The sequence below is a fragment of the Arctopsyche grandis genome, chromosome 10 (assembly GCF_051622035.1).
Source record: "Arctopsyche grandis isolate Sample6627 chromosome 10, ASM5162203v2, whole genome shotgun sequence".
In the NCBI taxonomy this organism is placed as follows: domain Eukaryota; kingdom Metazoa; phylum Arthropoda; class Insecta; order Trichoptera; family Hydropsychidae; genus Arctopsyche; species Arctopsyche grandis.
Genome location: NC_135364.1, coordinates 22,736,880 through 22,753,799, shown reverse-complemented (window position 1 = coordinate 22,753,799; position 16,920 = coordinate 22,736,880). Strand labels below are relative to the sequence as shown.

The 16,920-nt window shown below is 34.1% G+C and overlaps 1 protein-coding gene across 11 annotated transcripts in view; it reads right to left on the bottom strand.

The window, feature by feature from the left end:
• Nucleotides 1-16,920, bottom strand: part of LOC143918344 (potassium voltage-gated channel subfamily KQT member 1-like) — a 275,499-nt gene that overhangs the window by 181,824 nt on the left and 76,755 nt on the right. For all 11 annotated transcript variants that reach the window (XM_077440193.1, XM_077440195.1, XM_077440196.1 and 8 more), the window contains one exon: nucleotides 56-253. In XM_077440193.1, coding sequence (XP_077296319.1) covers nucleotides 56-253 — 198 coding nt within the window. The remainder of the gene's footprint in view (nucleotides 1-55; nucleotides 254-16,920) is intronic.

Here is a 16,920-nt window from a genome sequence, read left to right as displayed (position 1 = left end):
ATATACATATCTCTTACTACGTACATAGATAAAGTGAAAATGAAATGGTACTTACACAAGCATATGATAGAGGACGGCTTTGACTCCTCTGGGTCTCTCGAGGAAGTTGTAGACACGACTCTGGAGTCGTCTATAGCGAGCGTCCCGACGCGACGCGCGGTAGCTAAGCGGCCTTCCCAGCAGCGACATCCGCGGCGCGGACAGGCGCGCCGCACCCGCCTCGCTGTCCGCGCACCCCTCGTCCACGCCGCCACTGTAACATAACACATACACACACTTTACTACATTGAAACAATATATTCCCTTAATATATACATACATACATATGTATACAGGTATATAACAAGCAGACAATTCTAATTATATTATACTGTTAGGTGGTGTAACGGTCGCTGGTGTAACTATGAACAAACAACTTCGTCACCAAGCAACTTCGAAATCGCAAGCTGCAACCATAATCGACCATATCCTCTTTACATATCACTGTTCGACAAATAACGACTTTTTTTTTGGACCAGAGACGAGATATGACTTTTCTTATAGATCTATGCCCAGTGAACACGAATCTGGTAATAAAAAATGTTGATTTGCTCGAGATTCGGAGATATATGTGTTTTTTAAATCGCGCGATTTTTCTATATATTCGTGTTGTTCGGTCGATGTCTCATAGTCTGTTAATTTCCTGTTTAAAATGAATATTGGAATCCATAGTTGGGTATTTTATTTTTCATTTGTAGTACTTTTCAGCTTTCAAATCTCTCTAAGTAGTCGTCCAGTTCAAATCAAAAGTCAAAAGTACATACGTATTTTCACTTGGGATTTTTTCTTACTGTTAATACTATTGATACGGGAGGAAAAGCCTGTTCCTCTTGTTCCTGTTGTATCCTGCTCGCGCAAATTAAGTGAGTATGTACCGTTTACCATGCACCCTTTTTTATCTTTCGACTTGAGATCTTTCGATTTTCGATCTTTGCCTTCCGATATTTGCGTTTTCGGGCGTTTCACATTCGGGCCCGTGAGGTATACCCACTCTTCACATAACACTGTTCGACAAGTGACGACTTTTTTTTGGACCAGGGACGAGATATGACTTTTCTTATAGATCTATGCCCAGTGAACACGAATCTGGTAATAAAAAATGTTGATTTGCTCGAGATTCGGAGATATATGTGTTTTTTAAATCGCGCGATTTTTCTATATATTCGTGTTGTTCGGTCGATGTCTCATAGTCTGTTAATTTCCTGTTTAAAATGAATATTGGAATCCATAGTTGGGTATTTTATTTTTCATTTGTAGTACTTTTCAGCTTTCAAATCTCTCTAAGTAGTCGTCCAGTTCAAATCAAAAGTCAAAAGTACATACGTATTTTCACTTGGGATTTTTTCTTACTGTTAATACTGTTGCGTAGGGGTGGGCGGAGGATCCAAGTAAAAGGCCAACAGTCGTTTCACAGCATTTATTGATGATTAAGGAGATACGCGCAGTGTCACTGCTAAGTCCAGAATGAATTATATCGCTTACGTACCGCCTTATAAAGGGTAGATCTCTCAGGACGCCTAATCTGTTTACCTGTTGTATAGTCACGTATTCGGATATGTATTTCCAAGACATTGGGTCTTCCCGTACCGATTCTGAGAAATAACTAATAACGTTCATTGCTTAGCCTAAATGCACTTAGAGTCCAGATATAATCTTTGGAAGTAAGTGCATGCATTTAGTTAATCCGATAACAGATATCCGTTGGTCTAAGTGCAATTCGCTCAATCCGCGGCGTACGTAACAATACTATTAATACGGGAGGAAAAGCCTGTTCCTCTTGTTCCTGTTGTATCCTGCTCGCGCAAATTAAGTGAGTATGTACCGTTTACCATGCACCCTTTTTTATCTTTCGACTTGAGATCTTTCGATTTTCGATCTTTGCCTTCCGATATTTGCGTTTTCGGGCGTTTCACATTCGGGCCCGTGAGGTATACCCACTCTTCACATAACACTGTTCGACAAGTGACGACTTTTTTTGGATCAGAGACGAGATATGACTTTTCTTATAGATCTATGCCCAGTGAACACGAATCTGGTAATAAAAAATGTTGATTTGCTCGAGATTCGGAGATATATGTGTTTTTTAAATCGCGCGATTTTTCTATATATTCGTGTTGTTCGGTCGATGTCTCATAGTCTGTTAATTTTCTGTTTAAAATGAATATTGGAATCCATAGTCAGGTATTTTATTTTTCATTTGTAGTACTTTTCAGCTTTCAAATCTCTCTAAGTAGTCGTCCAGTTCAAATCAAAAGTCAAAAGTACGTATTTTCACTTTGGATTTTTTCCCACTGTTAATACTATTTTATATTGAAAGATGTTTATTGGGATAGTGTTTTCTTATTTTTACATACCTCCTTTACGTTTCACATGGCTTTCGTGTCAGTGGTCATTTTTATCTCTTATCCGATCGTTTTCATACTTTGCCATATTGCTCATTTTGGTCATCAATATACGTTAATGTATCGTCTGCCATTACGTTGGAGATAAAATATCGTATACAATGCGTAACAAATATCCAGAATCTCGGATACGGTGACGTTTATGACGGTACGTAAGGCTACCATAATCTATCTTCAAGCTTTTCGCCTTGATATGCTATTTCAGATTTTAATTGTTTAAACGCCTATAATTCACTCTATATTTTATGAAATTTGCTATATTGGTTCTCGTTATCTCTAATATATAAATATTTTTGGTTTTAACTCTCATATGTATATATAAATTTCAAATTTGGCGTGTAGCTTCTTGTAGGGTAATACACGATATATATTGATTTATGGCCAAATGCGTCAAATCTGACATTTCACGGCTTAACGTATATCTCTTCACGGAGTTATATCTGCGAGATAAGTATTCAATAAGAAGTTATGTTGTATCTAATTGTTAATATGATTTACAATAAGCTTACATACATTTAGTTTTTTACAATAAGCTTACATACATACATCACATACAATTATTTTTAGTTATCAGCTGATTTAATTTATCTGATGATTGATAAGTTCATTTCTGTAAATACATAAACTCATTTATGGACAATCACTCATTGATAATCTATTCTTAAAGCAAATCATAAAAGCAATCTTAGTATTAATAACCTATTCTTAACTGCATAAATGAGTATACATATGTATCTCCGGCTGCAACTCATAGCCTCAAATTTAATTGTTTAATCCTCCAAAACAAACTTTCTAACCAATACAAGTTACATACATATGTACACAGATCAAACAGTGATAGTTTTATTTTTAGTCATCAGCTGATTTTTTATATTCTCACTGTGCATAGAATATTATATTTTTATTTGTATTTATTATTTCTATGTCTCATTATACTGCTTTCTTTTTTTATATTTTATTCTGTATGTGAGCCAATTTAAATAAATAAATAACGAAAGAAAAAACTTCTATATATACTGTTTGCTACCAATGCTCCTCTGGGCAAGTCTCTAAGAATTTAGCTTCATCTATTAAAATTTTATTTAGTTAATTAATTTTTCTTTTGGTGTTTTATATTGTTTATTAGTAGTACATGTTTATATTATTTAAGTTTTATTTCATGAATATTTTCACATAAAAACATATCTTAGCAGCTAACACCTATTTATTTAAGGGTCATGTTAGGTTAGGTTAAGTTAGGGTTGGCCCTATTTATTTAACACGCAAGAACTGAGACAGTGAGACCGCATATTAAAGTAAAAACGTGAAGGTAGATCGCATACTAAAGTAGATATGTGAAGGTAGACCGCATACTAAAGTAGCACCCTTTATTATTCATACATACATACATATGTATGTAAAATTGGATTTTCAGAATAAAACAAATCCAGTCATGACTCTCTCTCTCTTTCTCCTCTCACACTAAAACTTTTGAATATTCTGCAGTATTTGTAAGAAGTAAGTCCATATTATTAAAAAAAAGGACCATATCATTTTTAACTAAATACATTTGATTCGCATATATCGTCAATACCTACTAGTTAACACAAGCGGTAGCTCAAATTCAAACACTATATATGTACACCGTCAGTAAGTCATGTAAAGTCAACACATTGCGAACGACGAAATGTCAAATATAATATTTATGTGCAAAATGCTTCAAATTTTACAGAATGCCTTTCAATCGAGATCCCAGCGCCATACAGATTCACAAATTCTATTCAATATTGATCCACAAACCCTACATATGTATGTACATACGTAAAGTATACGTTCTCGTATGCAATTTATAGAGTTGATCTTAATTCAGAAGGACCGTGACGCGTTTAAATATTTAAGCCTTTGACACGAGCGGATCAGCGCCGCATGGCCGAGTGGTCGGTTGGCTTTTAACGTGAGCGTCACGGAAGACTGATTGTGTTTGCCGAAAGGGGATGAATGGGAAGGGTGGCTTGGGGGCTTTCGAGGACGGGGAGGATGTGATGAGAGCGATGTAAGGGTGTGAGAGGGTCCGACACTCATTTGTAGGCGTCATTTTATACGGCCAAACGTCCGGAAAATTATAATGGCGCCCCTATTGACAGGTTATATTGGCGCCCTTTTGACGATGGTCACTCTTGTGTCCGTGACGAGGCACTGATTAAACATACTTTTGTCATTCGCGTTGATTTATTACATAAGTTCGCCGATTGTGATTGCGTCGTTGGAAATAAATAATAATTATAAATTGCCCTCTACGAATTTCGAATTACTGAAACGCTCATCGTCGCGTCGTTGTATGAAACAAAAGGACGTGATTAATTTAATTTTAAATAAAATCGTGGTTCGTTTGTTATTTTTTTCCATACGGCATGCTTTCATATGAAGTGATTCGATTTGATATTAATTCCAAATGAATTTAAATTCGGCTGGAGCTCCGGACATGTAAACTTCGGTTTTAAATACATATCCATTTACATATGCATATCTAACTTTGAAGAACTCTGCAATGGTAATTATATATTTGTGGTGATTATAATTCAGATAGCTTCTCAGTATCACAAAAATGAATTTTTCAATTCTGTAGATCAAATCAACTCTTCTCAATTGGTAATGTGGAAAGAATAAAAAGAAGAGGCAGATCAATGTATATATACAAAAACAGAAACTTGCCATATTGCTAAATTTATGTATAGAGTAATCAGCAGTTGTCTTCCCAATTGTGGTGAAAAAAGAAGAATGTATTTATGGCCACGCTATTTTACTAGTCGGAGTTTTGGCTGTAAGGATTATTGACTTTTAAGATATTTTCAATTTCTATACAAACGACGTCTTTTTTGCTCTTTATTTAAAATCAATAGCTTTCAAATACTTGTCATTGATTTTCAATAAGTATTTTTTTATTCAACTTCAATGTTGCTTCGAAACTATGAAAATAGCCCAATTTACTTTGATTGAACTTGAAGTGATCAGTCAATCACTTTTTACTTAAATGTCATTGAACCAAATTCCAATCAGAAAGTCATTGAACCAAACCAAATTTGCAATACATAAATAACTCAAAATTACAATTACCTTGTAGTCATTTTTTTTTTCAAGAGTCATCGTTCCAAAACACAAGTTGAAAAATTAAATACGTGCACATTACAATCAAACACATTAACGCAAATACAAATGTATCTACTATAAAAATCTACATAGTATACAAGTAAGTGTATTGTTCTTTAAACTTTTCATATCTACTTCCTCTTACACACGTACATACATATATGTATGTATGTACGTTCATTTGCATTGCTGTTTTCACGTGCAAAAGTCGATTCATAAAGCAATATAGATCGCGTGTAGAAACTGTCGCAACCCTATAATAATTTTAATTCCGCTTGAAACCATCTGCTTATTATTTTCCACTTTTTGAACATACAAGTATATAAAATACATACGTGGCTCTGCGGAACGGCACAGTTGGCGTGCAAAACCACTGCAAAAACTTTTTAAAACACAAAAACAGTTTGCAAAATTCGCAACTACTACATAAATGAATCACTTAAACCGCACAGCAGTCAGTAAATGCACGAGAGAATGCATTAACCGGACTTTGGACGACACGATACACGGTGCACACTAAATGCACGTTTTTAGACAGTTTTGCGGGCTCACTCAGCCGTAGATTAAATTTCATACTATTCTCAAATCTATCTAGTTTTATAATATGAGGAAAAGTTGGGAGAATTTTTATTGCATTGATATTTAAAAAAAAATTAAATTAAATTATTGCAAATTCTGTAGGGTACTTTCGATGTATCAAACGTATGTATGTATGATGTTGTGTTTGGGTACAAACCGTCATTTTTAGATATCGAATTTTAAAAATTCCAATATACCGGGCTGCCGACTACAACATATTGACCCGCGTCGCTAGAAAAACCAATTTCCCGCAATTTTTCCGGCAACAACACTTGCCGCCTCGGTAATAGATATCTCATATCCGACGCGTGCAAACATAATACTCTTGTCCAAAAAACGAAGAGAGATTCTGCAGCGGAAAAAATAATGAAAAAAAAATAGGAGAAAGATTTTATACATCAAAAGAGTTAAAAAAAAATGTGTATTAAAAATATTTATTAAAAGAGAGTGTCATTTTCCGTTCGGTGCTAATTAGGTGTTGATTGCAATGATAGAGCGATATTGTTGTGTATTATTATCCCGTTATTATTATCAAAGGTACGTATAATACGTATGTACGTGCTTTTTGGGTAAAAACGTGCATTTTCACTCGTAAAATTTGATCATCAGCGTTTGAAATATGTATGTATATTTTTCAAAAACGAGGTTTGTAAAAAATACACCAACCTCAATTCAAAGGTATCGATTACATTCGGTCGTCGTAATTTTCGACTGCTTTGCATATATTCACATAGTACGTGTAATATATGTATGTCTTTTACACCAGTGATAGCTTTATTCAGAGGTTCTTAAACTTTGTTCGTGGAGGCATCTTGGAGTGCCTCCACCAGCTTACAAGAGCGTCTTGAGAAGTTCTAAATTTTCGAGGTAGATACTTACATATAAGTTATTTGGACCTAACTAACTACCCAATAAAGTAGCACTGCCGTTACTTAGAATTTGTACATACTAAGTGCTTGCTTTAATTTTGATAAATTTGTCCCCAATGAGAGTGCATTGTGTTTGTTTTTTATTTTATTTTTGAAGTTGAAAATAGTACTTTTGCAAATGAAATTTCAAACATTTCATTTTCAATATTTCTCGAGGATATTGTTTATATTTGACGTTTAAAACGCATGCGGTTTTTCTTGTCATATTGATAGCTGTTTTACAATTACAATTTTTTAAAGTCAGCAGCATAGCTTGGTGAATGGTGGTTGTGTTAATTCTAACTACCGAAGTGTTACCGGGTTTGATCCCGTGAGTTGACCTCGATTGAAAAAAAATAATTCCGAGTATTACCTTTAGTGCTGCTGGTCAAACAAGTCGATCGTTTCCTATCAGAGTTTGCCAATTTATCTGATTTCGTTGTTGAAACGGTTCCTCATCAAAGTGGCAAAAACTATCCTACCCACTATGTCACCACTATTTGAATATGATTTCAAAAACTTAAAAATATATAAAATTTATAAAATGTACAAGTTTAATACCATAGATGTCGCTCAAGGCAACCCGATAACGGCATCATGGGAAAATATAAAATTGGGTGGATCGGCTTCGCCCGAATTCAAAAAATAAATAAAAATTCGCTAAAAGAGTACCGCAAAAGTAGCTGCTGACAAAAGGTTTAACTTATGCCTGAATAAATAGTTTGATTGTCAATATTTGTAATTTTGTGTACACCATAACTGGTCAGATTGGTTCGTGTATGAACTATTATAGTACATATGTTCATTAACGAATGAAATTTACATATGTATACAATTCAATTTGGTACAATTTCACTTGTATAATAAATTTTTGTTTTACAAATTGACTTTAAAAGAAAAAGATAACGTTTAGAGAAGAGAGAGTTTAAAAGTACATATACATGATTTAAAAATGTATGTGCATAACTTCCGTTCATAAAATAGTGTGCTTACAAACCATATAGGACAAATTTTAAATAGATTTTCTCCTGTCATAATTTTCTAATTTTATCCGACTCTATTATAATGTCATATTATACCAATATATAATTCCAAATCCTTTCATATTGCGCCCACTTAAAAAAATGCCGTTTATGGGCAGTACATCAAACATATGTACATACTTCAAACTGCATCGATGTTTACTTTTTCTGTGCAAAATTTTTTCATAGTTCTTTTCTATAGAATAGTTTCTTTTCACCAATTCTGCCAATTCTGGTATTATATAATATAAAATATCAACGCCAAATCTTTGCCACAGTCACAAAGGAACATCGTAAGCGCTATTGACTTACGTCAAACGTATCGTTCAATCGAACTGTTATCACTTTACGTTACCAAATGGGGGAAAAATGTCGACTTGGTACGTGAATCGATCCATCTGTCTATCTTTCCATCTATCCCACACTAAATTCTGTTAAGTAAGCGAACCCCCCGAATTAATTTTACACCATCCATTTTGAGCTGGACCGGTCCGTTGATGGGCACGAATTCGAGGCCCCAACTTGGGCCTTTATCGTGCCGGCGGACCAACGCAGGTCCCACTGATGGACTACGATCATATATTACCCTATATGTATATGTATATATGTGTGTGTCTAATTTTGTCGCTGTATTAATTAGTATCGCTTTTCCGGCGAATTTCCTCGGCCTTGTTTCGCTTCGTAACTTCGACAACTTTATGACCAGTGATTGCTCCTTCAGACGTCAATAAATTGGGTTCTTGAATTTAATTATTAGAACGGGGTTGTAAGACTTGACTTACAATATTGAAGTATAGCCTCATCTAATTTTGGAAAGCATGGTTGCTCTTGTTGAATGTAAAAAAAAAAACGAGTTTTTTGCATTTAAAAATTCGAGAATCATTCTGCGTAAATGTTTCGCAATATAAAGAGTACCATTGTGTGGAATCATATCTTAAATCTACGCCGAATTTCTTACATGTTTTTTTTGCCAACTGTAAAGTATTGTCCGACGACCATGTTCCGTAAACATTTTCCTGGAAACACTTTTTTCAGACGAGAACTCGAGAAAAAATGAAAAAAAAAACCGGAGCACACGTACTATTCGAGCAATCTCTACCCTATACGCGGAACATAATGTATATAATATTGAGAAAATTCGATGCGAAAGGATTTTATTTCTTTTTTTAGCTGAAAGGGACAGTGATGCGAAAGCTATTCGGTGTGCTCAGAATGCGATACATTGTAATATACAGAAATGTTTACCTGGAAATTTTGATTTCGACCGAAAGATCAAAGATATACGTGCTTTCTGCGGAAACAATTTCAGAATCAAACCCAAGAATAAAACTATCCCATCCGAAGTCCGATTATATAAATGTACAACAATAATACTTAGACAAAAGGAATGTTATAAAATTCCAAACATTATTTCTAAAATATTACACTGGATATCCGTTTATATATCGTAGCGGATATTTTTGCTTTCGTCTTCATATTACGCTATGAATCGACGTTTATAAATAGAAGATAAGGTCAATTCGTTTAATCAGATTAATAGCCCCCAAAAACAATAATAAACGTCCGGATAATTCAATTAGAGATATTATATATAAAATAATATTATTTATATATATAAATAATGTGCACATTTTAAGGTGGCTTGATTTGACATTCGAATGGTAATGATATTATAATTTAACTCTGCAAAAGTTGGCGTATTATACGGACACATCTGCAACCACAGAAAATGGCGAGCGCACATAATTTCGACCCACCTAATTAAATTAGCGAAATTGAACGCCTCGTTTACTACAAAGTTGAACCCGTATTGCGAACTAGTATTGCGTACAACGAACAGACTCGAAAATTTAATGTTTCGTTTTTGTTTACCTTAGAAAGGTGTTATGAAAAATTGAAATAACTAATATCAAACTGTTTTCTCGATTTTTCTTTATGAAAGGACAAAAGTTTTTAATTGATTTCGATGAGATATAATCTTTCGTCGGGTAAAATTGTGTGTTGGTTATGAAGCCTTTTCATCATATTATATTATACCTATAATAGCAGTTGTATTTTGATTACATTTTGTGGATCAATTAAATTTCATCCGTACATTACTGTATGTATAAGCATTTATGTACGTAGTCTGTAGTCCATTGACGAGTTTCGATATGTCAAAATGGTTAAATCTTCTGTCAAGATATTGACAAGCCGTCAATGAACGGAATACGTATTGAAAAGGGATATTTTCAATGAAATTCGGAAAATTTAAATCCGTTCAATTTTCGCTTTCACTATATGACTTAAAATAGATGTATGTATGTATGTATTATAAATAGTAAAACCTATAAATAGTAGCCCGTAAGAATGCTTTTTATCTATTTACATAAACAAGATAAAATATTTCAAACATGAAAAACTAGTCACAGAAAAATCATATTTTCCGACATTATGAAAATACGTTGTTTTATCGATAAGTTTTAGATATTTATTTAATGTTATGGGGAAATAAAACCTTAAAGAAAATTAGTCGAAACTTTTTGCCATTTACTATGGATAAAAGTATTAAATGCTGAATGTCTTACGGTGGTCAGTTCAGAATCGTAAATTTTTATGAAATATGTATGTAATAAATTATATAAATAGTGTACGTATTTTAAGCCGATAGTTTTGACCAAAAAGATCAACGGATCAATAAAACGTACGCAAGCGTATTTTATGTCATAATTCGAAAATACTAATAAAAGAAGCATGTACATATACATATAATATATGTAAGTACGTCTTTGTTAGATAAAAGCACTTTATACATATATATATATATATATTTTTACATTATCCTTATTTTTTTGGAGATTTGAAATAATCACCATCATCATTTACAGTCATTCGCCATTTGCCAGCCATCCACTGCTGGATGAAGGCATCTCCAATTCGCATCCATTCGTTTTTGTTTTAAGCAACTTTCATCATATCCTGCACATTTTTTCTAATTCTATCCACCTGTTTCGCCTTGTGGCCATCTTTCCACCTTTTTAAATTCTCTCGAGTACCACTCGAGCACTTCCTTCGCCCTTTCTTCTAACTACGTGAACCGCCCAGTTTCATTTGAATTTCTTTACTGTCACCATTACATCAACCACCTTTGTTATACTTCTCACCCATGTCTTACCATTCCTATCCATTCACGTTATGCTGAACATACAGCGTTTCGTAATTATTTGAACACATTGGACTTTATGCAGCATTCTGGATTTCAATGCCTAAGTTTCGGATCCATACGTCATCACTGGCAAGACACGTCGATGGAAGTTCTTTTTCGTCGTAGAAAATGGTATTTTTATTTAAAAAAAAAACGGCTTTCATTCGTTTCAATGCACTAACTACATCCTAATTTCTCACGTCTCTTTATTACCGGACATAATAAATAATCAAATTGGCGAACCTCAAGACACTTGTTAATAACTTGAGATTAGTAATTGGGAAGAAGATGCCAATACAGGAACCGTTTCAATGAGAATCAGAAAACTCTGATAAGAAACGATCAACCTGGAGTCACAAACCAAGGTCTGGCCAACAGCGGGACTCTAGTGGGACTTGAATTCGTGACCACTCTGCTCGAAAGCACTAGTCCACGCCGCTGGTCGGCATACTATGATATTATATTTTTATTACATACATACGTACATCATATTTTCCACGTCAGAAAATACACCACACCATATGTGCCATGACAGGAATTACCAGGTTAGGTTATTTTTGTACGTAAGTACTAAAATTTTTCAAACATAGCAGTGCATACGTATGTACATAGAATAGAATAGTGACATCTATGGACAATCAACATTTTTTTTATACACAGCAAATTCGTGAGAAATTCATTATGTACCTATAGGTAGCATTCACGATGCAAATAACTGGAATTTACAAGAAACTGAAGGTAATTAAGGTGTACTGATATAATTTGGCCAGCAAGGAGAATTGGATTTACCTGTTAGGCCCCCCTGGAATAAATATGTAAATAAAAAAAATAAAAGAAATTTTAAGAGAAACTAAAGGTATACTGATTTATTGGATCCGCCACAAGAAATAACCTAGAAAATCGGAAAATACCACCAGGAGACGGTCGATCTGTGTTTTAAAAACCACAAGATCTTGCCAGCACCATATTAAGCCAGTACTTGAACCCACCACCTCTCTACTAGTGTGCAATAGCTCTAATAGTGCACTACGCTGTGGCTATATTTGAATAAAATATTACATTACTACATAGATTGTTAGCAGAAATGTCTTCCATACAAATACACGCGTCATATTACAATATAACTCGGAGTTTGTTTACAGGCTGCATTTTTCCGAAATATCATCTCAAATTAAACGTGCGAAACGGGACGAATTAATTATAATTTAGCTCGTACTGCGTAATGTAATGGAAAAATTAAGTGCCCCTCCTGGCGGCGGGCCCGTTTTAATTAGACGTTCAAAATTTCGGTGTTAGCGCGCAGTCCTCGACGCCGCATTGCGCGAGAGAAACAATGAAAAAGCAAGGAGAAGAAGAAAATAATAATTCGCGCGAAAAATATTACAATAGAGAGGAAACGTGGTCGTGAGCAGTCGTCAAAAAAAAATTAAATCCGAGCTCTGCAATGACGTGTAAACACGGTTTGCCGCAACCGCTAACCGAAATTACCACTGTTTTGTGCGAGAATAAAATTTAAAAAAATATTATATACCAGGACCGATTATACGCTCGTTCTGAAAATATGACGTGTACATTTTCCACGAAATGTATGTATATATAATAATATATGTAACGTTCCGGCGATGACTTGCCGATGTAATGTTGCGATGGTAAAGACGGTTTCTGATTTTGTTTGTTATCTAATTATGACGATGTTAAAATTATGTATTCGTTACGAAAACATGATGAGGGATATTTTCAATTTAATAGTGTTGAAATTTGAATGTGTTTTGTCGTGTGTTTTTCGACGTAAAATTATATATTTTGAGTTGGTGGCAACAAAATGGCGCCAACTATCCTACTTCATCAATCATACTGTGTTTTATTTTAGTGTCTTGTAAATAAGCATTTTACTCGACGCTTTTTTAAATTATTGTAAAGTACTTGACAAACGTTCTGCTAAAACGAAGGACTAACGATGACTAATATCTAAATAAAATATTCAAATAAAAATCAAAAGGCAATTTTATTAAATCCGTTACAACAATAAAACTAGATGGGAAACTAAACAGAAGACGGTCTATGTGGTTTTAATATCCAATGATTTACCAAATGGCTATAAGATATATATAAATAAACAAACAAACTCTCTTTATACATAAATGTATGTTGTATTGAAAATTTGCGGTTAAAATCTGCGCCGATTTTGATCGTTTGTTATTAAAGTATGATTTCGGAATTGATTTTATCGGTGTAGAATAAAGAATGATCCGTGTAATCGTGAATTAGTCACTTCGTATATAAAAATAATGGACGAAGTGAGCTAATCCGTGAAGTTATTACACTTTTGGATGGGGGAAATGGGTCAGGGCACTAAAGCGTAAAGTCTCAGAACATACCTTGGCCATTAAGGCATTTTAATAGGTAGCTTAACTTCAATAATGCCGAGTGGTCTCTACCACGTTGGGTTCTCCCGCCGAAGAAAAATTAATGGTGCTAGATTTATTTCCCATTGAGGCGGAACGAATTTTTCCCGCTGAATCTAAAATAAGAAAAACTAAGAAAGCAACGCTGACTGCACCGTGTCTCGGATGAATAATTCACTTTTATTACACGTATTATACATACATATATATTGGGATAAGAAGGAGACCGAAAACGGAAGGAAGGAACGGTCATTAGACACGGAGTTGGAACAACTTCTTGACGTGAAATATCAACAAGTGGAGGAGACGTTATGCTAGAGAAACGTATGCTCGAAGTAAACGATAGTAATAAAAAAAGAGCATGGATTTGGCAAGGAAAATTTCAATATGAATGCATTTCAGATTTACGTAAGTGTGAATGTTTAGACGTGAATACTACGCGCGTATATCACATGTGAAGTCATGGTTAAAAGCATGAGTAATTTCACGTTGATAATGAGAGTGCCTCGGCTAGTAGCCAATCACAACATATCAAGCTTTTCACATTTTTATTTAGATGTATGTAAGTTCAGCGCTAATCATACCAGTTGGATGAAAGCCCATTCGTATACGAGTATTCATTCATTAAATATAAAAATCCTTTAGAATAAGTCTGTCCAATTATTTCCAATAGTTATTTCAATTTTAATGAAAAGAAACTTTATTCATAGTTATAGTTAGAGTTTTAACCTAAAAAGTGATGAATTTTTAAAGGCACGTAGAATGTACATGGAAAGAGTTATTTTTGCTAATTAAGTTTATATCAGTGAAGGCATTGCATACATTTTCTATTTAAAAACTGATGACTTTCTATATGTAGATACATCAATGGCAAAACTGTCATCTGAAAATGATCAAAAACGCTAATCGTGTGAACTTCTACTAAGATTGTCGATTACCGAGATCAAAATCTATCAATCAATATGTACCCGATTGAATAGCGTGTACGTCCATTTGTGATGGTTATAAATAACTCGCTATGGAACCTTTTGGTCTCTTTTTTTTGTAAGCTCATCCTTAAAACTCTATTCACTGACAAAACATAGCGGTACATTATCCTTCAAAATTTATTTATTTATTTATTTACAAATATACCAGGAAGGCTTAACAGGTAAACCCCAAATGCGCCTTCCTAGTCCACATAATTATTACATAGATACATGTAAATCTAAACAATATCTGACATCTATGGTCAGATATTACAAACATCGTATTAATACGATAAATAACAATGAATAACTTTCATGTAACAATACGAATTTTTATATTCGATAAACAACCACAACCACCTAAGATATAACAATAACTAAAGGTTCGCAACAGAAAATTGGGAAAGAAACGCCAATTTTTACAGGAATCGTTTCAATGAAAATCAGAAAAATTGGCAAATTCTGATAAGAAACGATCGACACTGACAAACCAAGGTCTGGCCAACAGCGAAAATTAGCGGGAATCGAACTCGTAACATCAAGTACGAAATAATTCAACATTCACCACTAGACCACGCTGCTGGTTGTGTCTTCAAAAATAAAAGAGAAATGTTAGAAGTCATTTTGCTTGTGAATACCTTCAGTGTTGACGTGGGTTCTCGCGAAGGTTAATAATTATTTCGTTAAAAACACCGTGATTTTTTTCTTTTACTGCATCTTAATCATATTTTTAAGGTAAGTTGGTATTTAATATCTCAAAATTTTACTTTGTTATATATTTTAAATTGCTTGTGAAACTTTTATTGATTTTTTTTAGATGGGTCGAAAATCAGATATTTTTGAAGAAAAAATTGCATGTATTAAAGTTAGTTCATAGTGATGTTAGAATTGTTCATCACTTTAGCTTATAAAAATATTGGGGTTTGGTGCATCCGCTCTAAAATCGCCAGATTAACAGAACGGTAGCTTTAAACGTAATTCTCATTTTCTCGAATGATAGATTGCACATCAGATGACGAGTAATCTTTCGATGTGCACAGATGCAATTATTAAAATTGAGTTGGATCTTTCTGGCAAGTTTAATAAGGCAAGATTCGGAACTTATCGAATCTTGCCTTATTAAACTCGCCTGAAAGATCCAACTCAATTTTAATAATTACCATTTTAATAATTGCATCTGTGCACGTCGAAAGGTTACCCGTCATCTGATGTGCAATCTATCATTCGAGAAGACGAGAACTGCATTTAAAGCAGCCGTCCGTTAATCTGTCGTTCAATTTGTCTGGCGATTTTAGAGCGGATGCACCGCATCCAAATATTGGCATTAAATTGACAATTCTATAAAAGTAGCATTGAATCATGATAATATTTTATCAAATACGCAAAATTTACAATACATTCATATTTATATGTATGTACATATGTATATGTAAATATGTATCTCTAATTATCTGGAAATTTTATTATTCACCTTCGAAAAATACAACTCACATTTTCGATATATTCACATAATCTTTCAGTTACTTCACGCACTGTGGGCTTCTTCCTCAATTTTCATCCATATACAATTTATCAAAAAAGAAACACACACACACATATATCAGAATATTACATTATATAGACTAAAATTTCCATTTCGGCAACGGCGAACGCAGGGCATCTTACAATATGAATACCTGTCGCAGAAGTGAGGCTCGTTTCGCGCGAATAATACGCTTTTACGTTCGTTTAGAGAGCGTAACGAGATTATTTCAAATTGGAACGAAACACATAAAATACATTCCAATTTTGCGTGGCCGCTTCGAGCTTTTTTCGCGCACGCATTAAATTTTATTACGACGCCGTACGAAGCTCTCTCGCACGCGGGGTTGTTTTCATTAATAACTTTATTAAAGTTGTATATAGGAAACGCGAGCGAGCTTCGCAGTTTCTGCCCCACCCCCTAAGCTCACCCTCCACCACTCATATCCCGTCGTTCAATTAGTTTAATTGTAAGGGGATGGTCGGTAAATACGCACGTCGAATGAAGCGGAATAAACAACCGGTACATTAAGTGAATGTACAGTATCGGTCATTGAAAGGGGTCTAGCTTTAAAAATCGACAGTTCTTTGCATTACAATGTTTTATACTGTACTTTTTTATTTTGAAATTGTTTTTGCTTTATTAATTAAGTAAGTCAACTTGCAAAATCTGTAACAAATTGCGAAATAAACCAATTATTGAAATTCTTCGAAATCATTTATATTTGAGACAACTTACATATGTATGTAGTTTTTATAGTAAACG